Source organism: Amphimedon queenslandica, unplaced genomic scaffold (genome assembly GCF_000090795.2).
Source record: "Amphimedon queenslandica unplaced genomic scaffold, v1.1 AMPQUscaffold_13185, whole genome shotgun sequence".
NCBI classification, from domain to species: domain Eukaryota; kingdom Metazoa; phylum Porifera; class Demospongiae; order Haplosclerida; family Niphatidae; genus Amphimedon; species Amphimedon queenslandica.
In genome coordinates, this window is record NW_003546579.1 from 1 (window position 1) to 25,165 (window position 25,165).

The following is a 25,165-nucleotide window of genomic DNA, read 5'->3' on the forward strand; positions in this document are numbered from 1 at the left end:
ACACTATAGTTTTTACCTTTTGATCTACATATTTCCACAAGGTTAACGATATTGTTGTGCTGCAGCAACTGAAGTATCCGTATCTCTCTCAGAGCAGTCATGGGAAACTGAAATACAGCAATGATAAATTATTATTAATATAAAATTACAATCAATTTAACATGATATTATAATTAAAGTTAGATACTGTACTCACTCCTTCTTTCTCGTTCTCCATACAAACTTTCTTTAGCGCAACAAGTCGACCCGTTTTTCTGTCTTTGGCCTTAAAAACCTCACTATATTATAACAATCAATAATAATTAAAATTTAATACATATATAATGATAATAATAAATGCCTAAATACCACCTTTATTATAAATTCTACAAGGTACTAATATTATCTTACCCAAAAGTCCCTTGTCCTACTTTAGTCAGTTTCTCATATTTCCCGACTTCAGGACAGTAAGGCAGGTTTACAGTTCTCACAGGACCCGCCATTTTTATTAAGCTCCACCCTAAACCACACCTAATTAAGTAGATCTATCCGGATGGAAACGAGAGTATACAAAATCTCCGCCCACAAAAAAGTATACTGAATAGGAAGCAGTTATACGGAGTATTACTAGGTTTACATTTGGTGTGAGAGACTATTAGAGTTCAAGTTTTTGCCTAAAATGTCTAAAGTGACTCTTAGTACAGAGTTTAGGAAGGTAAGGGAGGGAGAGAAGAAGTGAGTCCATCTCTTCTGTAGGTTGATGTTGATGAACTAGACGAGGAGAAGTACCAGGACGAACCAGAAGGCGGAGATGATTCAGACTCCATTGCCAGCAGGTAACCTTACTTGATATATTAACATTATTAACATTTATGATTACTTACATCTCTTATTTATTAATATTAACATTTTGAAAAGTAAATGCCTAATTCCTTTTATGGCATTAATAAGTGGGACATTTCAACTGATTATTGACTTCATTAACTTGTTGTTATTGTTATTGTTGTTGTTGTTGTTGTTATTGTTATTGTTGTTATTTTAGGGAGGCCGAAGTTAAAAAGTTTATTTCCGGTGGTAAGAATTTTGAAGCTTTGAAGGCAGCTTTGGCCGACCCACCACTTCAGACTAAAGATGAAAAAGCAAAGGTAACTAATGAATTTACAATACACTGTAAAGCTGATAACTCTATAATTCTTGTGAGTTTTAATTTTATGACCATAAGTCATTTAATATGCGCATAATTCTTTGTATCAAAGCCTCCTATATTACCAGCTGTACTCTACGTATTAATTATTCTATTTAATGTCACACCTTTAGAAACGTAACTTTGACATAGTCCTTGATGTCCTCACTCGTTTCAAGCAGTCGGACGTTGAGGAAGCTGTCAATAAGTTGAACTCGGACCAGGTTGACGTCCTTATGAAGTACATATATAGAGGGTTTGCCGAACCAACCGAGAACTCTTGCGGGATATTACTAGTCTGGCATCAATTTGTATGTGGGTGTGGCCACTTAAAATGGGCGGAGCTTAGTAATAATTATGCATGTACTTGTAAAAGTTTTAAATTTTGTAGAAATTTTTGATGTGGTGGTTTTAAGTAGGTGTGGCTAGTTATTAATTAATTTTCATTACAGGCGGTTGCTTCGGGAGGCGTTGGCTCAATTGTCCGTGTATTAACTTCAAGACAAACCGTTTGAGGATGGAAAGAGATAGAGAGATGAACGTCTTTTTAAAATGTTTAACTCTTCCTGTCTCCTAATTAGTACTGTTGTATGCTGTGTCTTTAGATTCATTATTATTATTATTATTATTATTATTATCGTGTAGCTGTTGTAATTTATTACTTAATTCTCTTCTTTTTCTGTTTTATTAGTTTTCAATTTTTTATTATGCAAAAAAGACATTTCTCAAAACGAACACAAAAACATAAAAAAACCAAAAGCTAATGGACACACACTCTCCATATTTGGTCATTAAAAATATCAAGAATCATTGCCACATCTCTTCCAAATAATAACAGTTCCCTATGAAGAGACGGTAATAATTATAATAATTATATTATTATTATTATCACCTGATTGTCACATGATGCTAGTAAGCTCTCATCGTAAGTCCAGGATACGTCAAGAACCGGACATGAGTGACCCTGAAGCCGATTGACCTGAGACCCAGTCTCTATGTCATACATGTAGACGTGTCCGTCCTCACCTCCGGACACAACACACGCCCCCTGTCACGTGACATGGTATCAGGTAGCGTTAGTACTGGTTTACCTGAAGGAAACTCATTAGGGGACAGAAGGCGCTACGAATGGCTTCGTTAGAATGTGGCACGGCCATTTTCCTTTTTAAATATACCTCTCCATTACTTAATATCCTAAAAGGAGGAGGAAGTAGCAGCTATACTGTACTAGTGTATTAGTACCTGTATAGTCTGAGGGAGTTATCGGCACAGGATAATAACAAGGTTGGGTCTCGTGCTTCACGACTGGCCCAGGTACGACAGGAGACTGAAGTAATGGGGACACCTCCTTCTATCATCAGTCTAAATTAATAATTCCAATAATCGGCTTTTTAACTTGATTAATAATCACCTCTTTAATCTCTGGAGTCGGCCGGACACTGAGTCCATCAAAAATGAGAACATGGAGCCTTTACTGTCGCTAGCCCAAACCACGCCCCCTGAGGACTCCAGGGCTAGCGAGAGCACGGAACCAGCTGTCTTACTGTTACCACCTTTGACACCTTTACCTGTCGACACATTGTAGACCTTTAACTGCCCTTTACTGTTACCAGTCTGGAGAGAAGGAGAGAGAGAGAAAATTACCAAGAGTTATTACTCATAATAAAGTGATAATTACGATAAGGAAGTTTCCATTTTGTGAGTGGAAGCAGCAGCAGTTTGAGTGACAGCCACTGGTATCGAATATGATCCGTAAACACTTCCCAGAGTTGGACTTCCAGAGTCTGTAGGTCCCGTCAGAGGAGGCGGAGACTATGAAATCGTTGCCAATCGACCAGTCAAAATCTAGCAAGAAAGATAAGTGTAACACTAAGATTTTCAAGATCAAAACCAAATATATCAAAATCTGAAAAATACCCAAGGCTATAGCCCATGGTTTTTTCCAAAAATGGCCAAAAAATGACCCCAAATTTTTTTGCATTTTTAAATACATATTGATGTCCTTATGCTGTGTAGAAAGTTTGAGCTGATTCCGACTTAAATTTTTCGAGTTACGGCAAATTTAAGAAATAGGCCAAAATCTGAAAAATACCCAAGGCTATAGCCCATGGTTTTTTCGGAAAAATGGCTAAAAAATGATACCCAATTTTTATTACATTTTCTGATACATATTGACGTCCTTATGCTGTGTAGAAAGTTAGAGTTGATTCTGACTTAAATTTTTCGAGTTACGGCTATTTTAAGAAATTTGCCAAAATCTGAAAAATACCCAAGGCTATAGCCCATGGTTTTTTCGGAAAAATGGCTAAAAAATGATACCCAATTTTTATTACATTTTCTGATACATATTGACGTCCTTATGCTGTGTAGAAAGTTAGAGTTGATTCTGACTTAAATTTTTCGAGTTACGGCTATTTTAAGAAATTTGCCAAAATCTGAAAAATACCCAAGGCTATAGCCCATGGTTTTTTCGGAAAAATGGCTAAAAAATGACACCCAATTTTTATTACATTTTCTGATACATATTGATGTCCTTATGCTGTGTAGAAAGATTGAGGTGATTCCGACTTCAATTTCTCAAGTTACGGCCATTTTAAGAAATTTGCCAAAATCTGAAAAATACCCAAGGCTATAGCCCATGCTTTTTTCGAAAAAATGGCTAAAAAATGACACCCAATTTTTATTACATTTTTTGATACATATTGATGTCCTAATGCTGTATAGAAAGTTTGAGGTAATTCCGACTTCAATTTTTGAGTTATGATCACTTATAAAAGCATTTTTCATTAGTTAATTAATATACCATTAATTTCTTTCTCATGTCCTCTGAGAGTGCAGTGTAAAGATGGTGGCTCAGAGACAAGAGTAAACACGCTAAGAGTAGCGTCCCGACTGCCACAGGCCAACAAAGTACGATCATCGTTTGCAAATTTAATGACAGTCACACCTCCTTTATGCTGATCAAAAATGTGCTGCATTCCACAGAAAGCATAATGTTCCTGTAACGTATTGTCTCCAGCCATAGCCCTGAGAAGAGAGAGATTATACAAATAATAAAGGATATCTTCAGGTGTTTCTGTTACCTGCTGGCTTGAGCCGCTCTGGTTGGTACGAGACCAGCTGAGTGGTACCTCATTGGAGAAGGAGTGAGGAAGGAGGTCTCTCCAGGTGCCTTAGGTAATGATGAATCAGCATTCTATACAATAATAATAATAATAATAATAATAATAATAATAATAATAATAATAATAATAATAATAATAATAATAAAATTAATATAAAATTACTTGTTTGTGATTCTTTTTGTTATTGTGAGATGACGATCTGAAAGAACAAACAATAATAATAATAATTATAATTATAATTATTATTACTATTATAAAAGTACTTTTTCTCAATTGGTCCATATCTACTGCCTAATATCTGTGACCTCATCACTAAATATGAACGTCTAATCGAAGGATCATCACGATTACGAGCCTTCTCCTGCAGCAATTGGTTACGTCTCCTTAAATACAACATTTCTGGCATGAACAATACAAAAAGCTAATTATGAAAAAGTGTTTTAACTGTTTTTCTCACTGTATTGGTTAGAAGGGAGCGGTCTTAATGGATTATATTGAGTATCTAGTCCAATTATACGCTGTGTGACCGTCATTACTTCTATAATAATAGATGAATTAATAAAAATAATAAATAATTTCATACCTTTATTAGACGCCATTTTGTTATACGCCCTCCAATAGGCGTGGTCAATAATCCCCGTATATTCTAGTAAAATTGAAATCACCAAAACTTTATAGGCGAAGGAATGAGAAACTTGAGATTTTTCAATCTCCGTATACTAACCTACAAACGTAGGAGTCAAAGGGTTAAAAATATTTAGCGGTATATAAATTTGCGCATGCGCAGCTTTTTGCAGAGAACTTTAGACTCTGTGGTTACCAAGGAGAAAGGAGTGGTCACTGGATATCACTGCATTTCACTGAAAGCAGAGGAGAAAGAGAAGGCTTTACAGAGGAGATCAATCTTACAGCTATTGGGAAAGGTAAGAACTGACAGACCAGATGCAAGTTAAAAGTCTCTCCCAGCCACTCAAATAAAACTGATAGCTAAAGTCGTACTGTGATATGTGTTAAATGACACTAAATAGTCTTTACCATAAATTAAACTATAAATTAGTGTACTAATCATGATAATAGTGTAGCCTCTTTATTAAGGACACCATTGAGCCTACACTACCTGTCTTTAATACAGAGGTGTCCTCATTTCAGAGGTACTTTTGTATATACAAGTTCACACAGAATCTTATTATAAAGGTGTCTTTTATTGTAGAGAGAATTCATTGTATGTAACTTATGTAATCTTACATGTAGCTGTCATTGTTGCATCATTCAGTATTGTAACATTACATCACTTTATGTTTATACATACTTTCTGTTTGCTGCTGGTATATCCTTTCCTTTTTGATAGATGAGTATACCTCAAGGAGACCCTGCTAACGGAGCTAAGATATTCAAGCAGAGATGTGCCCAATGTCATACGACTGAAGCTGTAAGCTTGCTCCTCTTTTGTCCCTCTCCCCCCCCCCTCTCTCTCTCCCTCCCTCCCTCTCTCTCTGATTCACTCTCTCTCTCCCTTTCTCTCTCTCTTCCTTTCTCTCTCTGATTCACTCTCTCTCTCTTTTCTAGGGTGGTAAGCATAAAACTGGTCCTAACTTACACGGTTTGTTTGGTCGTAAAACCGGTCAAGCCCCAGGCTTCACTTATACTCAAGCGAACAAGAGCAAAGGTATCACACCTCATTAATATTCATTGTTAATTGATTGCCACGCCCACCACCAGGAATAACATGGGGCGAGGACACTCTATTTGTATATCTTGAGGCACCCAAGAAGTACATACCAGGGACTAAGATGGTGTTTGCTGGACTTAAGAAGCCACAAGAGAGAGCAGGTACTTTGACATTAGAAGCAGCTGCTTTTTAATGATCATTTTATTTATTAATGACCCTCCCTCTCTCTCTCCCTCTCTAGATCTAATAGCTCACTTAAAGGAGGCAACCAAATAATTGTACCAATTGATAGAGTGAATTGTATCGTATAATGAATGTACAACAACATATTGCTATTATTATTATTATTATTTATTGAGGGAGACACTCTCTACATTACGCATACATACCTTCACTATCAGTATTATTATTATTAGTAAGAATTTAATGTGTTTAAGAGCTCCTATATAATATTACCACCAAGTGGACATTATTATTATTATTTATTTATTTGTACAAAGTTACTTATTTTAGTAGATTGTTGTTGGAATTTGTTTATTTTAGCATTGACTGACACTCATAATTAAATTAATAACAATAATAATAATAATAATAATAATAATAATAATATCAATAGTGATTTGAAAATTTGGTCAGTTGAGATTCACTGAAAACACACAAGTACATCAATAATCATTAATATGAGGCTCCTCCCACAGAGCCACTCCTCTTCTACATGATCCCGTTAGCCAGATATTGAAACCCATCATAGAGTTTGGTGGTCAGTGAGTACATGCTGGTTTCAATCATTCCGTTAACTAACAGTTCCAGCTGCTGCTCTGTTAGTGAGAGGTGGAATCTATCTTGTAACTGCTTGACTGTAGTCGGACCGTGAGAGAAACAAGGCAGTTGTGAGCCTGTCATGAAAGGAAAGAAAGGAATATTAAGGAGAAGAATAACTATACAATACATGAACATTGTATATAAATAAAAGAGCAGGTGCTGATTTTTGAGGGTTAGAATCAGCCAAAATTAGGTTGAACGATGTAAATTTTGTATGGACAAACTTGTAAAAATTAGTAAAATCTACACAGCAACAGCATATATTATTACATTAATTATGTTACTCTGTACCGGTTTGCATGATATCAACTATATTCACTATCTGCTCCATGTGTTTTCTTGCCGCTAAAAAACCTTGCAACATCAAGACTTTAAAATACCTGTACATATCGCTGTTGACCCCGCCCATCACCTAATAAGGAAAAGAGTACATGTCATGATAATTTTAACCTTTTTTACTTCGACAAATTCTTGCGTTAGTTTAAACGGCGAGCTCTCAAAGCGAATGTTCTTTCCAGGAGAATGCGCCAAAATGAAACCAAAGTCAATATGGATGATGTGACCTTTAGAATCCAGTAATATGTTGCCATTGTGTCTAAAAGAGAGAGAGAGAGGGAGAGATTCCTGACTGACTAGTTTTACAAACCGGTATTACCTGTCTTTGACCTGTATGAAGTAACAGATGAGGCAATAGGCTGCACAGCTTTCAACAAAGTTGCGCTGAGATGTTAAAAACCCTTCGCTATTAGTCTCACCATACTCCTATTGATAATCAATAAGAAATAATTTATTATTATTTCATACAGATGTACGTACGTGTTTAAAATAGTCTAAAAGTGAGCCTTTAAACTCTTTCTTTATTTGATGGAGTGACACAGCATTACAGACAGGCTCCACCAGCCCGCCATCTGATGAAAAGACCATTACAGTGTATCTAAGAACAAGAAAAAAAGTGAATAAAAAAAGGAAAAAAAAAAAATCAATGTGGAGAATCCGGGCATCGATCCCGGTACCTCTCGCATGCTAAGCGAGCGCTCTACCATTTGAGCTAATTCCCCAAATCTACTCCTCCGAGAGCAAAGTAAAGTTTATATAGACTCACGGTCTGAGCCACAAGGAGACATTCTCTTCTTTCCAAATTCTTTTAAATTGCTCGAGGAGCTGCCATGAGACCAGCTCCTGTCTCAAATCATCACCCCACTTTACTATGGCAGCCAGTAACTCTGAGAAAAAGAGAGAGAGGAGAGAGAAAGATTTAATCATAATATTTATAAATTTCTCACTCCAGTTTGGTAAGTGGCCATAAGGAGATCTTTGTCTGATTCTTTCAACTTTATTTTCCCACATTTCCTTCATGGCAGCAGCTGCATAGAAAGAGAAAGAAAGAGAATGATTAGATTTAAAATCAGGTATCGTATTTACCGGAAGGATCATCAGGATTCCTTGAGAAGTTCTTTTTAGGAGCTCCAATCTCTTTAGAGAGTCTTCTTCGAATCTCACTAACATGGAATGTCACCTACAAGAAAGAGGGAGTAAGAAATTTTAAAAAGACAATAAAGGCAGCTGCTTACAGGAGATCCCTCTCCCTCCTCATCTTTATCGCTGCTGCTACTGTTGCTGCTGCTTCCTTCAAGACATTTATCCTCGCCACTGGCAGGAGCCTCCTCCTCTCTCTCTTCTATTATGCTGCTGGTCGGGTAGTTATCGAGTGACGTTAATGAAACACTGTCAGCTGATATGCCTCCATTACGAAGGTTAGGTAGCGATGAAACCTGTTGGTGGATCATGTGAGAGTCATGTGACTGCTGACTCACTCTAGTGCCCACGGGGGATGGACCTTCCGAGTGTACGAAATTCTTGACTTCATCGGGTCCCCTGAAATGAGGAATGAATAATTTTTAAAATTCGTAAAAAATCCAATTTTGATCGGAATCAGCTCAAACTTTCTACACAATATAAGTACATGTATATGTATCAGGAAATGTAATAAAAATGGAGAACTGTCTCCTATGCAATGTCCCTTACAGTCCTGAGGACTTCAATGACACGTCCAGTTGTTTCTGCGTCAAAGGCGATAGGAAAGTATCCTCAACTTGAGCTACTTCAACAAGCAGAAGATAAGGAGCTTTACTCTTTGAATTGAGAACGACGGACTCTGTGGGGGGTATCCTCAATATTTGATGAGTCGGGGGGTACAGAGGGAGACAGACCCGGGCAGGGAGGTTTAAATTCAATTGTGATAACTCAGCGTAGAGCTGGCTAGCTATAAGTATAAAACAGAGGCACGTACATGTACATGTATTGGGGTAACGTACTTCTCAGTGAACGTGTAGTATACTTCAGTAATCTCTTGGATATGTGGCCCAGCGTACGAACAAAAATATCCTGGGCCAACAATCTGGGTGACTATTAATTAATCAATGTTAATAAATAATAGTAATAATGAATGTTCATAATAATTATTAATTAAAACTTACCTGACATTGACAGCTTTTATAAGCAGGTGCTACTGGTAGGGGAGAAGGAGAGGAGGAGAGAAAGCAAGTACAGCCACTATCAAAGGCTTGACCTGATCTTAAATCACCAATGGATACCTGGAATGGAGGGAGAGAGAAAGGAAGAGAGAAAAATGAGAAAAAAAGATCATATTAAGTACAGGTTACTAAGCAGTAAGCACACAATTAACTAGTCATTTTATGGACATGTCCTCCATTACTTTATTTCCGTTCATTGAGTAGTTGCTGGTGCTACAAGACTGAGTGGAAGTAGGACAAATGGTAGACATTGAGCTACTTAGAGTGATGACGGGAGAGTTGGCAGAGAGAGATCTGTGATGATGCTTATCCTGAGAAAATGGTGAAGCAGAGGGAGAACCAGGAACAGAAGCAACACTAAAAAACAGAGAAAAATAATAAATAAATAAATAAAATATAAGTTTTAAAAGTAAATATGTACTTTTGTGAAGTTGCCAGAGTTATTAGTGGCGGTCTTATCTGCTCCGTTTTGATTAGCGAGAGCATTCTAGAGGCAGTCTGAAGTTCAGAAGAAGGAAGCCACGTATCGCTAATACTCGCCGTCAGTAACCAAGCCAACTGGAGAAGAAATGAACTACTTATTTTATTCTATCATTTTAATTTACCTTGAGGGAGAAGATAACGTCATATCTGCAGCGACTGAGGAAGTACTTGTGAAGGACTGGGTAAAGACTCTCAACATGAACGTACATATTACTGAAGGACAAAAGGGATAAAGTACATGTAAATGGATTCATTAAAAATTGTACATGTATGATTAGAAAAACTCACGCTAATTCTGGTAGATAGAAATCAACTTCATTGTCGTCAAAATCCTAAAAGAACAATAGCAATAATTACAGTATGTACTTGTGTACACATAAAGATGTTTATTAATAACGATCAGTCAAGTGTTTAAGTATTAGTAATTTGATAAACTACTTTAATAGAGACTGTATAAAGTTATATAATAAAGGTTTATAGTAGAATTGTAGTTGGATTTGGCTTCAGTCAAGTATTACTATTTGATACCAAAATTACCATGAGTAGCATCATAGTATTACTACACGTATTTTTGACCCCACTAGTATAATAGTATTTATTCTATTTCACACACTTTTAGTTTTTTCCCGAGATACTTTTGAACGTTCGCCTCTCTTTCCTTAAAAAGGTACTGGACAGCAATGTGCATTGTGAAGAGGTTTGATTCAAACAAGCGTAGCAACAAGAAGCTCTCTAACAGCGGCTCAGGACTTTGAGAGGCAAACCGAACCGCCTCCCTCCCCTGTATCTCGTTAGTAGAATCAGTATGTTCAGTCTCTTTCGGGTCTGTGGCCCCATCTTTATCTTTCGTTTGTCGTAATTTTTGTTCTAAATCTTGATCAAGTGCTGAAAGACAAGGAAAGCATTCACTTGAGTTGTGTGACGACATGTTTGTGTCTTTTTCTCTTCTTTCTTGTTCTCTCTTGTTGTCAGGTAAGGGGAGAGGAGGAGGGGGGTCGAGAGAGGTGGATTTTTCTTCCACGGGGTCTGCAGAGTTCTTGCTGCTTTTAGAACACGTAGAGCTGGACCTCTTCAACCTGTTGGCCTCTGTCTCCGTCTCCCACATAGCAAGACCGAGTAATGGATCGTCCATCTTGTCTTTCTCCTCTCTTTCCAAGTCAAAAAGGTAAATTAGCTCACCCTACCATCCATTAGCCATAAACCAAGCCTACTAAAAGGCGTGGCCAATTAGATTGGTCACACCCACAATTAAAATGGAGATTTCCAAGTTGGAAATTGTAGCAACTCTTGAAGGTAAATACTCTTTGTCACGTCACTCTCACGTGATCTAATTCCCACAGGGCATCAGGACAGGGTCTGGTGTGTTGCTTGGAATCCAACAGGAACGCTACTAGCATCAGCTTCTGGAGATAAAAATATATCCTCCACCCACACAATTAATTAATTATTAAAATTACTACAAAAATTAAAAAGATATTGCGTCCCATTCCTTGACTGTTGGATGTACATTAGGATATGGGGAAAGGAGGGAGAGAGTTGGGTCTGTAAGACTGTATTGACTGACGGACATGATAAGACAATAAGATCAGGTTGTCATTATTATTATTATTATTATTATTATTATTAATTTTTTCAAACTTCAGTTGGTTGGTCACCATGTGGACACATGTTGGCAGCTGCTAGTTTTGACGGTACTGTTAGTATATGGGACAAGAGACAAGGTGAATGATACTGTAATTAATACTGATACTTCTCTCTTTCTCTCTCTCTCCCTCCCCCTCTCTCCCTCCCCCCCCTCTCTCTCTCTCTCTCTCTCTCCCCCCCCTCTCTCTCTCTCTCTCTCTCTCTCCCCCCTCTCTCTCTCTCTCAGATTTTCAGTGTAAGAGTGTACTAGAAGGCCATGAGAATGAGGTTAAGTCTGTGGTATGGTCTCAGTCTGGTTCCTTCCTAGCAACTTGTGGCAGAGACAAGAGCGTGTGGGTATGGGAAGGTATGGGAATGGAATATTGAGGAACATGGGAATGGGAATAATGAGGACACACAGTCGTATTTATTTGTTTATTTATTGTTAGTTCTCAGTGATGGCGAAGAATTTGAATGTTCAGGTGTTCTGTTACACCACACTCAGGATGTGAAAACTGTTAGATGGCATCCACACGAAGACGTAAGCCATAATCACATGATCATCACATGACCATCACGTGACCATACATTGATAGGTGCTAGTTTCTGCAAGCTATGACGATACTATTAGAGTTTATAAAGAAGAGGATGATGATTGGTGAGGGGTGTGGCTAGGGGTGTGGTTTATTTACTCGTACGTAGGAGCTGTACGTGTACAATGGAAGGACACACCTCCACAGTGTGGGGTGTTGCCTTTGATGAATCTGGAAATAGACTGGGTATGTGTTTCATTTGGAACCATCTTTATTTATTTAATCTTTTTTTTCCTCCTTCTCCTCAGCTTCTTGCAGTGATGATAAAACCATTAAAATATGGCGGTCATACAAACCTGGTAATAACGAAGGTAGGACCCTCTTTCTTGATGATACATGTACATGTACATTTCCTTATAAGGTATTCCTACTCCTGATGGGGAGACAGTATGGAAGTGTTCATGTACTTTAGGAGGACATCACACAAGATCAATATACACTATTGACTGGTGAGGGAGGAAGGGAAAGAGGGGGAGGGAGGGAGAGGGAGGGAGAGAGAGAGGGAGGGGGAAGAATGTGTTATTATTAATCAGATTATACTTCTTTCTTTCTCTCTCTCTTTCAAGGTCAAAGTGTTCAGGGTTACTAGCAGCTGGTGGAGGAGATGACACCATTAGAATATATAGAGAAGCAAGTTTATTTATTTTATTTTTATTTATTTGTTATTGTTGTTGCTACTGTAGGATCCTGGTTCTGATCCAAATCAATCTAACTTCTCTTTATTATGGCAACAAGAAAAGGTTCACTGTATCAGATACATGTACACCATTATTGATGGTATATCCTCCTTAGGCTCATTCCACTGATGTTAATTGTATCTCATGGCATCCAAAGGATCCTCAGTTAATGGCGTCTTGCTCTGATGACAGAACTATAAAAATATGGAGGATTATCATACAATAATAATAATAATAATAATAATAATAAATAAAATTAATTATAACATTCATGTATAATAAACTCAATTATTAATTACTACATGAGTATGGGTGTGGCTTAGCCTTAGGTAAGAATTCAGGAAGATTTGAAGCATAGCTGATCCATCTGGACAGAGTTTGAGCAAATTATAGAAAGATCTAGTTTGAGATAAACTGAAGTATGTCCAATGCTAAAATAGGTGAGCTCGCCTCCGACAAGAGTGTGACAGAAAGAACCAAAGATGCTACAAACCTCACCAAATGAATACCAATGTCTTTTTTCTTCCTATAGCAACAGTAGACCCATCAGACGAGTCCAAGGCCCTCGAAGAATTCAAGAAAAAAGTCCCGACTTTAGAAGGGAAGAATGGTCTCCTCATCTTACTGGGCATGACTAGTTCTCAAGGTGTCCCTGGAGCTGTTGTGGACATTAATAACATAGAAAAGGTTTTCAAGTCAGAAGAAGTGAATTTTGCTGTTTGGCGTATCGAGAACCCGACTAAAGAGCAGATCCCGGCTGTCATGAAAGTCGTCTCGTCTCAGTCTTACCCTGACACTATTGATAAGGTTTTTGTGTATTACTCCGGTCACGGGGGAAATCATAATGGCCAAAAGTTTATCATACCACATGCTGAAGTTGGGGAGGTTGGGGTCCGTTCGTACATCAAGGAAGATATAATCATGTTTTTTGAGCCGCCACCTGTGAGCAAGCTCGGTCCTAATGTGAAGCGAGTCTATCTATTTGACAGCTGCTTGTCTCCAGGTAAAGTGGTTGGCAGTACTGTTCCTAAAGTTGAAGACGCTTCTTTTGGTGATTTGAGACAGCCGCTGCTCATAGGACACTCTACATCAATGGAAGAAAAGGCTAAAGGAAAACCATCAGACGGAGGAGAATGGACAAACGCTCTATGCAAGTTTATCCGTGAGCTTCCATATCTTCCCTTCTCTTACATCTTGGACAAAACCTGGAAGGAAGTTGTGAAGAGCACGAGTGGTGGTCAGTATGTCCAGGGGCCACATTATTTGAATTATATGGGGCTCTTCTTTTTGAAAGGTATTGATATTTTTTTGCAGCTGCTATGAAATATATATATTTTTTATTAATTAGACGAATACAAAGCTCAGTTCTATGACAACCATACTGTAGAGGCAGTGAAAAGTAATTAAACTTTTAAAAATTTATTGTTAATTTCTTTATAAATGTACCAGGTGGTAAAGGAGGATCTCAACCTCCAAGTTCAGTAGGAGGAGGAGGAGGAGGAGGGGCTGAACTTCCAGAGGCATATGGTGGTGGTAAGATTTATAGACACACTATTATCATTTATAACTTACTAATGCAACTGCATCTCTTCATTTTATTTTTATGTCTCTTTATACAGATATGCCCGACCTTGAGAAGATATACAACGTTACTCCAGATCAGGCTGATATGAAAGCTGCTCTTAAAGACCTTGGAGAGACGGATCGGGACACCTGGAGGAGAAGGTTTGGAGGTCGACTGAAAGGACCTTCAGGGACTCAAATTAACTTCTGCACTAAACTGGAGTACCTCATTGAGAATATGTATACGTATCGTCATCCTTTCTCTTGGGGTGTGGTTCTATATGCTCTGGATAACCCTGTCCCTATAACAGGGAAAGATAGAAAGATGATATCTACCTCAGTCAGAGAGTACATGGCCAAGAACTACGCCAAATACGCCAAATAATAACTGTATTGTGTGTCATTTTAACTACTAGACCGTTTCGTTATAGTAAAATTTATGATGTATGCAACCATTCACTACCAATGCTTGCATATGATCGAGTCCAGCCCCACCCTTTTGCGTGGGACTTAAAAGAATTCCAACCCTGAAATTCAAAATGGCGGATAAAGATAAGGTCGAGAAGAAGATAGAAGGAATAGCAAGAGCAGTTACTAAAGAGAAGAGCGAGCACGTCCTGATACTAGTAATATCTGGTCTATTGAAAGGAAAGGCGCTAATGAACTTCCAGCAAAAAGTTGAGGATATATTTCGCAAACTCTTCAAATTCGCCATTGTGCCGATCATAGACGAAAAGAAAGATTTTATAGTTGCAGCATTGAAAGAAGCGACGGAAAGGAAATATTATGATTCACTTTTCAATAATTTTACTGTTTTCTTTCTCTTCCTCACTCCTGTTTATGTTGAAGGCGATCGAAAGTACATTGTCTGCAAAGATGGACGTATCTCCATCAAAGATGACATCATCTCTCCTTTTAATACCAACTTCTCTCACAAAAATAAGGTTTTTCTATTTGATGGTTGCCTTGATGAGAGTCAATCCCCTCCTCGTGATTTAGTAACATCAGTTGAAGTTGAGTCTCTCGGTGTTACGGATACAAAATGGCTGCCAAAGAACGGGAACAACCTCATTGCGTTTTCACCTTTCACTGTCGTTCCAAAGGGCAAACCAGACAGCATTGGAAAATGGAGTCTTACTTTTATGGATAATCTTGAAAAATACGTCCTACCGATTACTTTGATACTCGACAAGACGTGGGATGATCTTGCTCCACCCATTTCTGGTCCCCAGGAACCTCATTATGTCAGTTCAATGGAGCCAATACTCTTACACAGTGAGTCACTGAGTAGTGGGTTTTTAAAAATTAAAATGACTGTAACTTAAAAAATTGAAGTCGGAATCAGCTCAAACTTTCTACACAGCATAAGGACATCAATATGTATCAGAAAACACAATAAAAAGTGGAGGTCATTTTTTAGCCATTTTTTACAAAAAAGCATAGCCTTGGGTATTTTTCAGATTTTTGACGTTTTTTTAAATGGCTGTAACTTGAAAAATTAAAGTCGGAATCACCTCAAACTTTCTACACAGCATAAGGACATCAATATGTATCAGAAAATGTAATAAAAATTTGGATTGATTTCGGAGCCATTTTTCAGAAAAAGGCATGGGCTATATAGCCTTGAGTATTTTTAAGAATTTTGATATGTTTTCAAGATGACATACATGTAGATTATTTGAGTTTAAATTTTCCATGTGTGTATTCCTTTCTCTCTTTTTTAGAATACGATTTGATTGACTTCGAGAATAGAAATTCAGGCCCACCAGGAAATGTCCCACCAGAAGAAAGTATGTCACTAGTTTGTTAATTAATGAACTATTATTACTTTATAATTAATGAACTATTATTACTTTATTAATTTTTAGTTGAGGTTCCGAAGGATATTACTCTCATATATGATTGCAGACCCGACCAGAAAGATCTTATAAAAGCTCTCGAAAAACTTGGCAAAGCTGAAAAATCAGTATGGAGGGATAAATTTGGTGCTCGTTTTAAAGCTATAGATCCAGATCTTAATGTCTCATTCGCTACCAAATTTGAGTATTTGATTGAGAATATGTACAGCTGTGGCCTGCCTAAGAGCTGGCGCCAGGTTCTAGAGGTACTAGATCAGCACCTCCAGATAAAGGTTGATGAGGTGAAGGATGGTAAGAAGGAGAAAGTACCTGTCTCTTATTTCGTAAAAGCATACATGACGGATAATTATGATACTTATATTGGCAGAAAGAAATAGTCATACTTTTGTGTGCTTTCAACTTTCATTTAGTCAAGTTTTTGCTATTCTGATAATGAAACTTGTAATGTTTTTTTGTGCAACCAATTTTTGAAAATAAAGTGATTTTTTTACAGTAAAATCATCATCTTTTAACATTGTATGCTACATGATATTGAAGAGAGGGACTTATAAAGGACAGCTGGTCTTATGCTTCCTTTCCCTCTCTCTTTCAGCTGTACCAGTCAAGAAATAACAGGATAAACGAGCAGACGACTAAAATGAATAGAATCCACATGCGTAGGCTAGCCTTGTTTCTGATAGCCTGGCGAAAGAGAAAATTTAAATAATAATAATATATAAATAAATAAATAATAATGTTTGACTTACATTTCTTATTTCTTCATTTCCTTCTCTCACGTTTTCAGTTGAAGTTACTGTCATCTCATGTATAGCGTTGAGCCCTTCCGCCTGTAATTTACAAAAGTATACTGAAATATACAATAGTATACTAAAATATACAGCATACATGCAACAGTGCACAAAGTTATACTGGAATATATCATAGTATACAAGGCAGGTTGAACTCACTTGTCTCAGTACATTTTCAGTAAATGTTTCTTGTAGTTTTGAGATTGCTAATACTTTTCCTTCAATTTGACGCACTTCATCAACCAAAGAAGACATATGACTCATCATTAAAGCATTCTCCTGCTGGAACTAACAGAGAGAAAGAGGGAGGGAGAGAGAGAGAGAGAGAGAGAGAGAGAGAGAGAGAGAGAGAGAGAGAGAGAGAGAGAGAGAGAGAGAGGGAAGAAGAAAAGAGGGAGAGAGAGAGAGAGGGAGGGAGAGAGAGAGAGAGGGAGAGAGAGAGAGAGGGAGGGAAGGAGGAGAGAGAGAGAGAGAGAGAGAGAGAGAGAGAGAGAGAGAGAGAGAGAGAGAGAGAGAGAGAGAGAGAGAGAGAGAGAGAGAGAGAGAGAGAGAGAGAGAGAGTTGCTTTATTCTGTCTATAAATAATATACCATCTCTCTTTCTTCTGACGTTAAAGTTTCTTCAAAATTAAAACCTCCACCACTTGTAGCTACAGGAGCATCACTACTAGTCTGACTAGTACTAGAACCGGTTTGACTGGTAGCGGAACTGGTCTGACCAGTAGTGCTAACATCTTCTAAACTGGTGTGTTTTACAGCAGCGATTGGTGAGCTATTTGATCTTCTCTCTGGCTGTAATCTAGAACTATAGAGAGAGAGAGAGAAGGGTCGAAGATAAAGCTGAAAATCTTACGCTTTCTTTTTCTCAACAATTCTCTTCACTCGTATTGCCTTCTGCTCACTATATAATGAACAGACATCTGTAAAATTGAAATAAATAATAATACGATTTAAAATGAAAAATAAATAATCCGACACCTTTTAGATAAACTTGTAAAAAACCAATAACCATCACCCTATGCTCTTTTCTCTGTTGCGTCTTGACCTCTTCTTGACCACACCCACTATTTTCTTGACCACGCCCACTATCATTAGGTACGTCTGTATTAAAGTGGTTGATTAGTTTTCTAGTTTGGGTAATCATTTCAGAGCATCTTTTAATGAAGTCCTGAGCACCAGAATCAATGAGGTCTCTTTCTTCATCGCTCATTGAAGCGAATTCACTGGCTAAATAACTAATAATAATAATAATAATAATAATAATAATATTATTATTATTATCATTATTATATCGTCATTCTACCTTGTCGCATCAATGTAATCTTTCCTGTGCTTTAATAAGAAATCTCTTAGCTCAGTTATAAGTTTAGCCTGTATCCAATGACACAGAAAGAATTATTATCATTACTTTTAATTATTAATATAATCATTTACTCCTTCTTTTGCCAGCCTTTCAAACTCGCTGTTATTTCTCTTTTTCTTTAATAAAAGCGAGTGAGCGTTCTTGTCTTCTTTCTTATTCTTTTCCCTCAGTTTAATTGTCTTTACAACAGCTTTGAAAAGCTCTGTCTTGTCCGCCATCTTTATTTAGACCACACCCTGGTGTCCACCCACAAGTTATTAAACCAGGAGGTATCTCCCACGCTAAAAGGTGTGGCTCAAAAATGGAGAAAGTCCCAGAGGTAGATATAGAGTCTGACGGGGTTTTCAAGTACATACTAGTGGAACTAACTGATAAAAAGAGCGGGAAAGTAAAGACTATAGTCAGGGGCTACGAATGGGCAGAATATCACGGTGAATAATCTGATAATTTACTATTAGGAAGAGATTCTCTCTCTCCCTCTCTTTCTCTAGCTGACATTCTAGATAGGATTGCTCCTAGAGTTAGCGAGCTTGGTCTTGAGTACAAGTGTGTGGGCGGAGGACGAATCCGACATCAGAAATCGAAATCTATTCACGTTTATGGATACTCTGTGGTAAGAGGCGGCCCTTAGCAGCTGCTGTTTGAATTGTAATGTCACTAACCCATGACTGTGTGTGTATTATTTCAGTGAGGGATCTTTAAAGTGATGAATACATTTATTATAAACTTAAAATATGTTAAAATTAGCTGAACCGGCCCCCACTGCCCCCCAGGGCTCCAGTACATTATATGCATCCACAATTGAAAGTGAATGTAATGGAGACACAACATTTTTATCTTTTAGGATTTCGGTCAAGCTGATCACAAGATGACCATTGATATATTGAAGAGAAACTTCACGGATTATGAATCAGAAAATATTACTTTTTCTAATTCAGGTTATTAGAGTCGTGAACTTATTCCGACCGTAAAATATATAATCAGCTAATTTTTGTGTGTGACATTTTAAACAATTCATTTATTATAAAATTCTTTTTACATTATCATTAAAAAGTTTAATTGAGGTTCAAAAATTATGATTATAGCGAGGCCACACCTCCAAACATTAAGCCACACCTACCAATTAAGAAGATATTACTGATAGAATGCCAGGTGAAGTTAGCTTTTATTTATTTATCTTTTGTTTATTTATTTATTTATTTATTTTAGTTCACAGGTCAATCTTTCTTTTATTTTTCGTTGCATTTTCCCTCGGAAAAGAGCTAAAAGTTCCCGCCCAAAACGCCACTGATCACGTGACCTCAGAGCCCGGTTCCCAACCTTCCTCATCAGTCTACGATACCTTTCAATCTCTACCAGAAGAGCCGATACAACTAGTCAGACCGGACCCAGATCACCACAAGCTCCTGGAAGTAGTTTCAGAAAATGTTCGTCATTTGCATTACATCACGTCCTCCGTTGCCGTGGTAGCAGTGGTGGGGAAGTACCACTCCGGCAAGTCCTTCCTGTTGAACCAGCTGATGGGGAAAGGAGAGAGAGGGTTTAGCATCGGACCGACTGTACGACCGCAAACCATGGGAATATGGATGTGGGGAAAGGTGGGTGGAGTTTTATAAATAGGCGAAGTTTTGTATGATAAATGGACTTGGTTTTATGCGTGGGCTATAAATAGACATTGATTTATTGTTGATTATTTTTGCAGCCTCTGGTTATGAAGAATAAAGACGAGGAGACAGTCGCCATTATATACCTGGATACCGAAGGTACTCTGTCCTGATCCTTCTTTAATCCTCTCCACAGGGTTTGCCGCTAGCAATATCTCTGAGGTTTATGATGCTAAGATATTTGCAGTTGCTACAATACTCAGCTCTTACCTCATTTATAACTCTGTCAAAGTAACTGATAATTAATAATAATTAATAATAATCTACTATATTAATTTATATCTTCCATAGATTATTGATCAGGGTGATATTGACTATTTAGATCTCTTAGCAAGAAGAACAAGAGTAATAATAATAATAATGATAATAATAATGATGATGATGATGACATATCTTCTTTTTTCTCCAGTTATTTGCTTTACGGTCTCAAATAACAAAGTCCAAATGGTTCGATGAGTTCAATCACGATTTGCTTCAATTCCCTCCGCTAGTTTGGGTATGTGCTTCACTAACACTGCGTTAACATTGTGTCAACTTTACATTGACATTGTATTGGATCACGCGTTAAAATTGCATTATTATTATTACTATAATTATTACATTGCAGGTGGTTCAGGATTTCGTACAGAGCACTGAGGGGGAGGAGTCACCACAAAGATGGCTCCACAAGATAATGTCCACCAGTAGCCGAGAGACTGAGGAACACAACATTAATTTGCTGAGTAGGAGAACGTTATTTTATATTAATTTTTATTATTTTAAAGGTATGTTTGAATCTGTTGATTGCCACACCCTCTTTCTCCCTGCTACTAAAAAGTCGTTGCTCCAGGATCTTTCGCAGGTGAGCAGGTGTGGTTTGTTGCTAGGTAACAGGCTCCGCCCATATGCAGGCGAAAGAGGAGGACCTGACGGAGGAGTACAAGGAGGAGAGGGACAGCCTACTCAAATTGATTAATTTGAATTTGAAACCGAAGATAAAGAACGGTAATAACAAATTAAAATAAAATAATACTATAAATTATTTTTATATGTTACTTATTAAATATAAAATATGTAATTATTTTTAAAGGTAAATCAATCACTGGTCCAGAGTTAGCGTCCCTGCTTGAGATATTGGTAGCAGCTGCTAATAAAGGATCATTAGCTGAAGTATATATATATTCATCAAGTGATGAGTCACATGACTTGTTGGCCCTTAGGTCCCCAGCAGGTGGAACGCGTTCTTGGAGCAAATGCATTTGAATTCAGTTAACGACTGTATTCTGTTTTATGAGTCCGAGGTGAACGTGTTGCTAAGGAAACATAATTACGGTACATGTATTTTAATTTTGTACTTTTAAATGTTTTTTTTGTTTTTGCAGGTGCTGTAAATGCTACCGAACTGGCTGTAAGATTAATTAATTAATTGATTTTAATTAATTATTATTCATAGTCCTGGCATGATAGATGTTTGAAGAAAGCTCAAGAATTATTAGACAAGTTATTATTAGGGTAATAACTAGTAATAACTAGTAATTAAGAATCAATTAATAATAATTATTACTTAATAGTTTAATGAACACAACACTCAAAGGACAGGAGAGGCTCTTAAAAGCAGCTGGAGAAAAATTTGAAAAGATAGAGGACATGAACGAGAAGAAAATAGAACTGAGATGTAGCGAGGTCCAGCGTCAGACAGAAGTAACAAAGAACCTTTCGATTTTTAAACATTTTTCTGCAGCTGAAAGTTGAAGCTTCTCTGGATAGTTTGAGTTTCCCGATAAAAGGGAAAGACTTACAACTAATATTGGACAAGAAGAAGGAGATTCATATTGAGATATACAAGTAGACATTAACAATTATCATTTAGTAACTGCCCCTCTCACTTTCTCTCAGGGAAGAAGTTCACTCACTTTCTGACCATTCCTCTTACCAGAGACACTTGAACCAGCTGCTTGTATGTCCGCCATTTTTTATTTCTTTTTTTATTAATTATCTTCCTAAGGTTGGGATTGAGAGGATTTTTAATGGAGTGAAGCTGAAGAATTCTGAAGCAATGGAAGTCATTTTAAAAGCTGCCATAGTTACTGCAATAAGTAATGCCACATATAAAGGACACCTCTGTTTAGCAGACGATCCTTCTCTTTCCTCTCTAGATAAATTTAAAGAATCATCATTAAACATTAATGATATTCCAAGAACCAGTACTGGCCTACAGTCGGTCATTGGTACTTCAGAAGCAGCTGCTGATCAAGTAGGCTATAGCTGGCAGCTGCTATGCATTTAAAATCACCCTGCATTTTCTGATACATATTGATGTCCTTATGCTGTGTAGAAAGTTTGAGCTGATTCCGACTTAAATTTTTCAAGTTACGGCCATTTTAAGAAAATGCCAAAATCTGAAAAGTACCCAAGGCTATAGTCCATGGTTTTTTCCAAAAAATGGCTAAAAAATGACCCCAAATTTTTATTACATTTTCTGTTACATATTGATGTCCTTATGCTGTGTAGAAAGTTTGAGCTGATTCCGACTTCAATTTTTCAAGTTATGGCCATTTTAAGAGAATGTCAAAAATCTGAAAAATACCCAAGGCTATAGTCCATGGTTTTTTCCAAAAAATGGCTAAAAAATGACCCCAAATTTTTATTACATTTTCTGTTACATATTGATGTCCTTATACTGTGTAGAAAGTTTGAGCTGATTCCGACTTCAATTTTTCAAGTTACGGCCATTTTAAGAAAATGCCAAAATTCACTGGTCTATACATTAGTGTACATTATGATTTTATTTTATTATTTTTATTTTTTTATTTTTATTAGATTTTTAAAGAAGAGAGTGAAATGGCAAGTGGAGAAGAAGTGTATGCAGCCTACCAGGGATACTATAAAGTATTGCAGTTCCCGTGTATTAACTGTGTATTATTAATCATTTTATATGGGTCTCTATGGCATATAGTCTGAGCTCTCAAAAGCTGTCGAACATTTAAGAGAAGAAAATGAAGTTTTAGTCGGAAAAACTTGCAGAGAAAAAGTAGAGAGAGAGGGGAGAGAATTTAATAATTTAATTATATTAATAGGGGGCGGAGCTCATTGGTTTATTTACTGAAGCAACGAGCCCAAAAAGATTATCATTTCCTGTCAATGAGTCATACTTGGAACAGAGGTAATATACTAGAGTATACTGGAATATACTATGTTATACTGAAATATACTAGAATATACGGAATGGTATACTGAGATTTACTGATTTTTACAGGTTAAAGGAAGAGAAAGATAATGTCTTTGAATCTTACAATGCAGCAATGGTGTGACAATTTTTATTATTTTTTAAATAAAATTTAAAAATTTTTTATATTTTTAGGCTAATTTTGAAGATATGCAAATTTTTGTGACCGTCAAAAGAGAGATATCAGTTAGTGAAATTATTATTTTTATTATTAAAAGTAATTTTGATTTATTTTAGAATAAAATGGAGGAGATATCAGCTCAGAGACAAGATCAGAATTACCAAGCTTACATTAAAGAAGTAATTTTTATGATAATTGTTAAAAAAAAATTTAAATCCAATCTTGATTGGAATCAACTCAAACTTTTTATGCAACATAAGAACATGTATATGTATCAGATAAAAGTTTCATCATCATCATCATTGTCATTATTATTATTATCATTAGGTTGAAATCCCATTGAAGACAGCTAAGAAACTAATTAAACTCTCGTCTGACAAATACGACACTGTTTTCTCCCTCAGACAACACGTAATACAACACACTCACACCAGCTGCTGTATATTAACAGAGTATCCTACTTCCCTCTCTTAGATGGAGCAGGTGTGTCTTTTAAACCTGGACGAGGGTAAAGCCAGTAATTGGCCCCGCCCACTTAAACTCAGTATAATTAATCGTTATATTAATAACGAGAAAGATCTTCGGGACTTGTTGGTGTCGAAGGAAGGGGTGTGGTCAAGTATAAAGGGTTTTATTCAGTGGCTGTATTCGTTTATAGACGTTTTAATTAATGGACCAGAGCTATAATAATATAATTATTAATAATTATTTATTATTTTTATTCTCTCTCTCTCTCTCCTCTGTATGATAAGGCTCTAATTATCACATTAAATCATTAAAAATCTTGTTATTATTTGAATTTTTTGATGAATGATGATACACTGAAATCGAAGTTGATGTAACCCTCGTAAAAATTAGAAGAATTTTGAGCCTTTTCTAAAAACATTTCACCAATTTTTATGTTTATCATTTCTTCTTATTGCCATAAACAAAATAGCTGACATTAGTCTTCTCGAGAAATGAAAAACAATAACCAAACTTCATCAAAATGGCTCAAAATTGATCAACAACACAACATCAGCAATAAAAGAGGAGGAGCTGTCACCAGTGACCAATCTATACAACAACTATAGCCTTTCTTCTTCACAATAGCCTAGGTCATGTCTACCGTTCAAACTGAAGGAGTAGAACTTTCCATTGCTCTCTCTCAGCAGCCGCAAGGAGTCTTGTACACTCCAACCTCAGAGGTTGCCGGCGAGGTCCTCCTGTCCATCAGAGAAGGCAGTCAAGATCTGAAGTACAAGCGAGTCACTGTAGCAGTCCTTGGTAAGGTAGATGTGTATTTCTCTGTCCCTCAGAGCGGAGGGGGACGAGATGGCAGGCATTTTACCGAGTCTAATACTTTTTTCAAAAAGGTGTTAACTCTTTGGGAAGAAGGACAAAGCACCACTAGTATTAATGCCAGTGGTAGCTATGTCTTTCCTTTTTCTCTCTCCTTGCAATCTGAGCCTAATGCTTCTCTTCCTTCAAGTTTAGATTGTAGAGATGCAAAAATACGTTACAACATTGAAGCAAAGTTAATACGTAACGATACCAGCGAGATAGAATCAGCCTCTTGCTTCAAGAGGATTGAGATTCAAAGTAACGTCGACATCAATAGAGGAGAACTTCTCTCCCCTCGATCAGCTCAAAAAGAAATCATGGCGGGTTGTATAAGTAGAGATAACGTAACGGTGACGTCTACTATAGCAAGGACAGGTTACTGTAGGGTTGCTGATGAAATACCTGTTCAAGTCATAGTCGAACCTGGACGTGGGACGCAGCTGCAGTTTATATCGACTGCTCTTATTCAAAGGATAACCTGCTACGCTCAAGGGCAGCCGTCAATCCTTGAAAGGCTTGTCCATAGCAACGCTAATACTCAAATGCCAAGAAAAGGAATTTCCTTTACTTGGAATGTTCCTCGTTTCACGAT

The 25,165-nt window shown here is 37.1% G+C and overlaps 11 protein-coding genes and 1 non-coding gene across 13 annotated transcripts; 7 read left to right on the top strand and 5 right to left on the bottom strand.

Annotated features, from left to right (window-relative positions):
- Window positions 1–8: 8 nt before the first annotated feature.
- Window positions 9–526, bottom strand: LOC109584639 (cyclin-dependent kinase 9-like; the record flags this gene model as incomplete). The annotated part of the gene is made up of 3 exons (XM_020000448.1): window positions 391–526; window positions 197–278; window positions 9–107 (listed from the first exon to the last, which is right to left on the bottom strand). Coding segments are annotated over exons 1-3 (273 nt in total), but the record flags the coding sequence as incomplete, so codon positions are not given.
- A 52-nt stretch (window positions 527–578) lies between these two features.
- Window positions 579–1,893, top strand: LOC100635911 (actin-related protein 2/3 complex subunit 5-like). Its single transcript, XM_003388888.3, has 5 exons — window positions 579–694; window positions 736–815; window positions 1,022–1,124; window positions 1,297–1,473; window positions 1,615–1,893. Exons 1-5 carry the CDS (start codon window positions 659–661, stop codon window positions 1,675–1,677), a joined length of 459 nt encoding a protein of 152 aa, XP_003388936.1. The 5' UTR covers window positions 579–658; the 3' UTR covers window positions 1,678–1,893.
- On the bottom strand, window positions 1,803–5,681 carry LOC100636671 (WD repeat-containing protein 13-like). Its single transcript, XM_011407694.2, has 13 exons — window positions 5,597–5,681; window positions 4,871–5,011; window positions 4,745–4,825; window positions 4,551–4,686; window positions 4,450–4,486; window positions 4,246–4,358; window positions 3,966–4,189; window positions 2,841–3,007; window positions 2,574–2,776; window positions 2,405–2,524; window positions 2,254–2,356; window positions 2,055–2,210; window positions 1,803–2,004 (listed from the first exon to the last, which is right to left on the bottom strand). The coding sequence occupies exons 2-13, from the start codon at window positions 4,884–4,886 to the stop codon at window positions 1,963–1,965; spliced, it is 1,398 nt and encodes a 465-aa protein (XP_011405996.2). The 5' UTR covers window positions 4,887–5,011; window positions 5,597–5,681; the 3' UTR covers window positions 1,803–1,962.
- LOC100636040 (cytochrome c-like) lies at window positions 5,052–6,498 on the top strand. The gene is made up of 5 exons (XM_003388889.3): window positions 5,052–5,210; window positions 5,636–5,716; window positions 5,854–5,953; window positions 6,007–6,117; window positions 6,198–6,498. Exons 1-5 carry the CDS (start codon window positions 5,067–5,069, stop codon window positions 6,230–6,232), a joined length of 471 nt encoding a protein of 156 aa, XP_003388937.1. The 5' UTR covers window positions 5,052–5,066; the 3' UTR covers window positions 6,233–6,498.
- On the bottom strand, window positions 6,461–10,949 carry LOC100636797 (phosphatidylinositol 4-kinase beta-like). Of its 2 annotated transcripts, none has more exons than XM_020000463.1 (18): window positions 10,409–10,949; window positions 10,084–10,127; window positions 9,918–10,008; window positions 9,734–9,870; window positions 9,495–9,669; window positions 9,256–9,372; window positions 9,094–9,184; window positions 8,804–9,041; window positions 8,593–8,653; window positions 8,350–8,550; window positions 8,201–8,294; window positions 8,062–8,142; window positions 7,881–8,001; window positions 7,595–7,712; window positions 7,434–7,540; window positions 7,238–7,373; window positions 7,075–7,190; window positions 6,461–6,857 (listed from the first exon to the last, which is right to left on the bottom strand). In XM_020000463.1, the coding sequence occupies exons 1-18, from the start codon at window positions 10,925–10,927 to the stop codon at window positions 6,668–6,670; spliced, it is 2,637 nt and encodes an 878-aa protein (XP_019856022.1). In that variant the 5' UTR covers window positions 10,928–10,949; the 3' UTR covers window positions 6,461–6,667. The 2 variants fall into 2 exon arrangements, with proteins under 2 accessions (XP_019856022.1, XP_003388943.1); XM_003388895.3 differs by having other exon boundaries at window positions 6,461–6,852; window positions 7,070–7,190.
- Trnaa-agc (transfer RNA alanine (anticodon AGC)) lies at window positions 7,764–7,836 on the bottom strand. The gene has a single exon. It is a non-coding gene; the product is annotated as a tRNA-Ala (tRNA).
- A 49-nt stretch (window positions 10,950–10,998) lies between the features above and the next one.
- On the top strand, window positions 10,999–12,926 carry LOC100636922 (probable cytosolic iron-sulfur protein assembly protein CIAO1 homolog). Its single transcript, XM_020000464.1, has 13 exons — window positions 10,999–11,088; window positions 11,136–11,212; window positions 11,303–11,384; window positions 11,439–11,516; window positions 11,666–11,785; window positions 11,868–11,959; window positions 12,015–12,076; window positions 12,121–12,197; window positions 12,260–12,322; window positions 12,373–12,460; window positions 12,578–12,641; window positions 12,695–12,751; window positions 12,804–12,926. Exons 1-13 carry the CDS (start codon window positions 11,049–11,051, stop codon window positions 12,912–12,914), a joined length of 1,011 nt encoding a protein of 336 aa, XP_019856023.1. The 5' UTR covers window positions 10,999–11,048; the 3' UTR covers window positions 12,915–12,926.
- Window positions 12,927–13,016: 90 nt separating this feature from the next.
- On the top strand, window positions 13,017–14,703 carry LOC100637049 (uncharacterized). The gene is made up of 5 exons (XM_003388896.3): window positions 13,017–13,128; window positions 13,221–13,982; window positions 14,037–14,087; window positions 14,138–14,221; window positions 14,308–14,703. Exons 1-5 carry the CDS (start codon window positions 13,110–13,112, stop codon window positions 14,634–14,636), a joined length of 1,245 nt encoding a protein of 414 aa, XP_003388944.2. The 5' UTR covers window positions 13,017–13,109; the 3' UTR covers window positions 14,637–14,703.
- A 7-nt stretch (window positions 14,704–14,710) lies between these two features.
- Window positions 14,711–16,571, top strand: LOC109584649 (uncharacterized). Its single transcript, XM_020000468.1, has 3 exons — window positions 14,711–15,526; window positions 15,976–16,041; window positions 16,120–16,571. Exons 1-3 carry the CDS (start codon window positions 14,791–14,793, stop codon window positions 16,485–16,487), a joined length of 1,170 nt encoding a protein of 389 aa, XP_019856027.1. The 5' UTR covers window positions 14,711–14,790; the 3' UTR covers window positions 16,488–16,571.
- LOC100637176 (syntaxin-18-like) lies at window positions 16,526–18,517 on the bottom strand. The gene is made up of 8 exons (XM_003388897.3): window positions 18,332–18,517; window positions 18,201–18,268; window positions 17,876–18,132; window positions 17,751–17,817; window positions 17,489–17,702; window positions 17,058–17,186; window positions 16,857–16,937; window positions 16,526–16,791 (listed from the first exon to the last, which is right to left on the bottom strand). The coding sequence occupies exons 1-8, from the start codon at window positions 18,476–18,478 to the stop codon at window positions 16,699–16,701; spliced, it is 1,056 nt and encodes a 351-aa protein (XP_003388945.1). The 5' UTR covers window positions 18,479–18,517; the 3' UTR covers window positions 16,526–16,698.
- Window positions 18,493–19,228, top strand: LOC100636166 (14 kDa phosphohistidine phosphatase-like; the record flags this gene model as incomplete). The annotated part of the gene is made up of 3 exons (XM_003388890.3): window positions 18,493–18,691; window positions 18,752–18,873; window positions 19,105–19,228. Coding segments are annotated over 3 exons (423 nt in total), but the record flags the coding sequence as incomplete, so codon positions are not given.
- Window positions 19,229–19,367: 139 nt separating this feature from the next.
- On the top strand, window positions 19,368–24,082 carry LOC100637303 (guanylate-binding protein 5-like). Its single transcript, XM_020000461.1, has 25 exons — window positions 19,368–19,412; window positions 19,470–19,858; window positions 19,963–20,023; window positions 20,061–20,155; window positions 20,216–20,269; window positions 20,334–20,420; window positions 20,532–20,765; window positions 20,815–20,908; window positions 20,994–21,073; window positions 21,124–21,235; window positions 21,286–21,311; window positions 21,357–21,415; window positions 21,475–21,604; window positions 21,645–21,748; window positions 21,800–21,860; window positions 21,909–21,999; window positions 22,060–22,157; window positions 22,724–22,792; window positions 22,860–22,934; window positions 22,981–23,066; window positions 23,160–23,208; window positions 23,265–23,315; window positions 23,367–23,429; window positions 23,578–23,661; window positions 23,725–24,082. The coding sequence occupies exons 1-25, from the start codon at window positions 19,406–19,408 to the stop codon at window positions 23,935–23,937; spliced, it is 2,472 nt and encodes an 823-aa protein (XP_019856020.1). The 5' UTR covers window positions 19,368–19,405; the 3' UTR covers window positions 23,938–24,082.
- The last annotated feature ends 1,083 nt before the right edge of the window (window positions 24,083–25,165 follow it).

Bases quoted from the DNA above. Each gene is read 5' to 3' on its own strand.
- LOC100635911 (XM_003388888.3), top strand. From the start codon at position 659: ATGTCTAAAGTGACTCTTAGTACAGAGTTTAGGAAG. The intron at 816-1,021 runs GTAACCTTACTT...TTGTTATTTTAG, and splicing joins TCAGACTCCATTGCCAGCAG to GGAGGCCGAAGTTAAAAAGT. The intron at 1,474-1,614 runs GTATGTGGGTGT...TTTTCATTACAG, and splicing joins TACTAGTCTGGCATCAATTT to GCGGTTGCTTCGGGAGGCGT.
- LOC100636671 (XM_011407694.2), bottom strand. The intron at 2,777-2,840 runs GTAATTATCACT...CCTTCTCTCCAG, and splicing joins AAAATGGAAACTTCCTTATC to ACTGGTAACAGTAAAGGGCA. The intron at 2,357-2,404 runs GTACTAATACAC...TCCTCCTTTTAG, and splicing joins AACTCCCTCAGACTATACAG to GATATTAAGTAATGGAGAGG.
- LOC100636040 (XM_003388889.3), top strand. From the start codon at position 5,067: ATGCGCAGCTTTTTGCAGAGAACTTTAGACTCTGTGGTTACCAAGGAG. The intron at 5,211-5,635 runs GTAAGAACTGAC...CCTTTTTGATAG, and splicing joins TCTTACAGCTATTGGGAAAG to ATGAGTATACCTCAAGGAGA. The intron at 5,954-6,006 runs GTATCACACCTC...GCCCACCACCAG, and splicing joins TCAAGCGAACAAGAGCAAAG to GAATAACATGGGGCGAGGAC.
- LOC100636797 (XM_020000463.1), bottom strand. From the start codon at position 10,927: ATGGACGATCCATTACTCGGTCTTGCTATGTGGGAGACGGAGACAGAG. The intron at 10,128-10,408 runs GTGTGTGAAATA...TTGTTCTTTTAG, and splicing joins ATCTCGGGAAAAAACTAAAA to GATTTTGACGACAATGAAGT. The intron at 7,713-7,880 runs GTGAGTCTATAT...TCTTGTTCTTAG, and splicing joins GTCTCCTTGTGGCTCAGACC to ATACACTGTAATGGTCTTTT.
- LOC100636922 (XM_020000464.1), top strand. From the start codon at position 11,049: ATGGAGATTTCCAAGTTGGAAATTGTAGCAACTCTTGAAG. The intron at 11,960-12,014 runs GTAAGCCATAAT...ATACATTGATAG, and splicing joins GATGGCATCCACACGAAGAC to GTGCTAGTTTCTGCAAGCTA. The intron at 12,323-12,372 runs GTAGGACCCTCT...TTTCCTTATAAG, and splicing joins CAAACCTGGTAATAACGAAG to GTATTCCTACTCCTGATGGG.
- LOC100637049 (XM_003388896.3), top strand. The intron at 13,983-14,036 runs GTATTGATATTT...TTTATTAATTAG, and splicing joins GGGGCTCTTCTTTTTGAAAG to ACGAATACAAAGCTCAGTTC. The intron at 14,088-14,137 runs GTAATTAAACTT...TAAATGTACCAG, and splicing joins TACTGTAGAGGCAGTGAAAA to GTGGTAAAGGAGGATCTCAA.
- LOC109584649 (XM_020000468.1), top strand. From the start codon at position 14,791: ATGGCGGATAAAGATAAGGTCGAGAAGAAGATAGAAGGAATAGCAAGA. The intron at 15,527-15,975 runs GTGAGTCACTGA...TCTCTTTTTTAG, and splicing joins GGAGCCAATACTCTTACACA to AATACGATTTGATTGACTTC. The intron at 16,042-16,119 runs GTATGTCACTAG...ATTAATTTTTAG, and splicing joins AAATGTCCCACCAGAAGAAA to TTGAGGTTCCGAAGGATATT.
- LOC100637176 (XM_003388897.3), bottom strand. From the start codon at position 18,478: ATGGCGGACAAGACAGAGCTTTTCAAAGCTGTTGTAAAGACAATTAAA. The intron at 18,133-18,200 runs GTAGAATGACGA...TATTATTATTAG, and splicing joins GATTACATTGATGCGACAAG to TTATTTAGCCAGTGAATTCG. The intron at 17,818-17,875 runs GTGTCGGATTAT...TCAATTTTACAG, and splicing joins TTTACAAGTTTATCTAAAAG to ATGTCTGTTCATTATATAGT.
- LOC100637303 (XM_020000461.1), top strand. The intron at 21,605-21,644 runs GTAACAAAGAAC...ATTTTTCTGCAG, and splicing joins AGGTCCAGCGTCAGACAGAA to CTGAAAGTTGAAGCTTCTCT. The intron at 23,430-23,577 runs GTAATTTTTATG...TATTATCATTAG, and splicing joins ACCAAGCTTACATTAAAGAA to GTTGAAATCCCATTGAAGAC.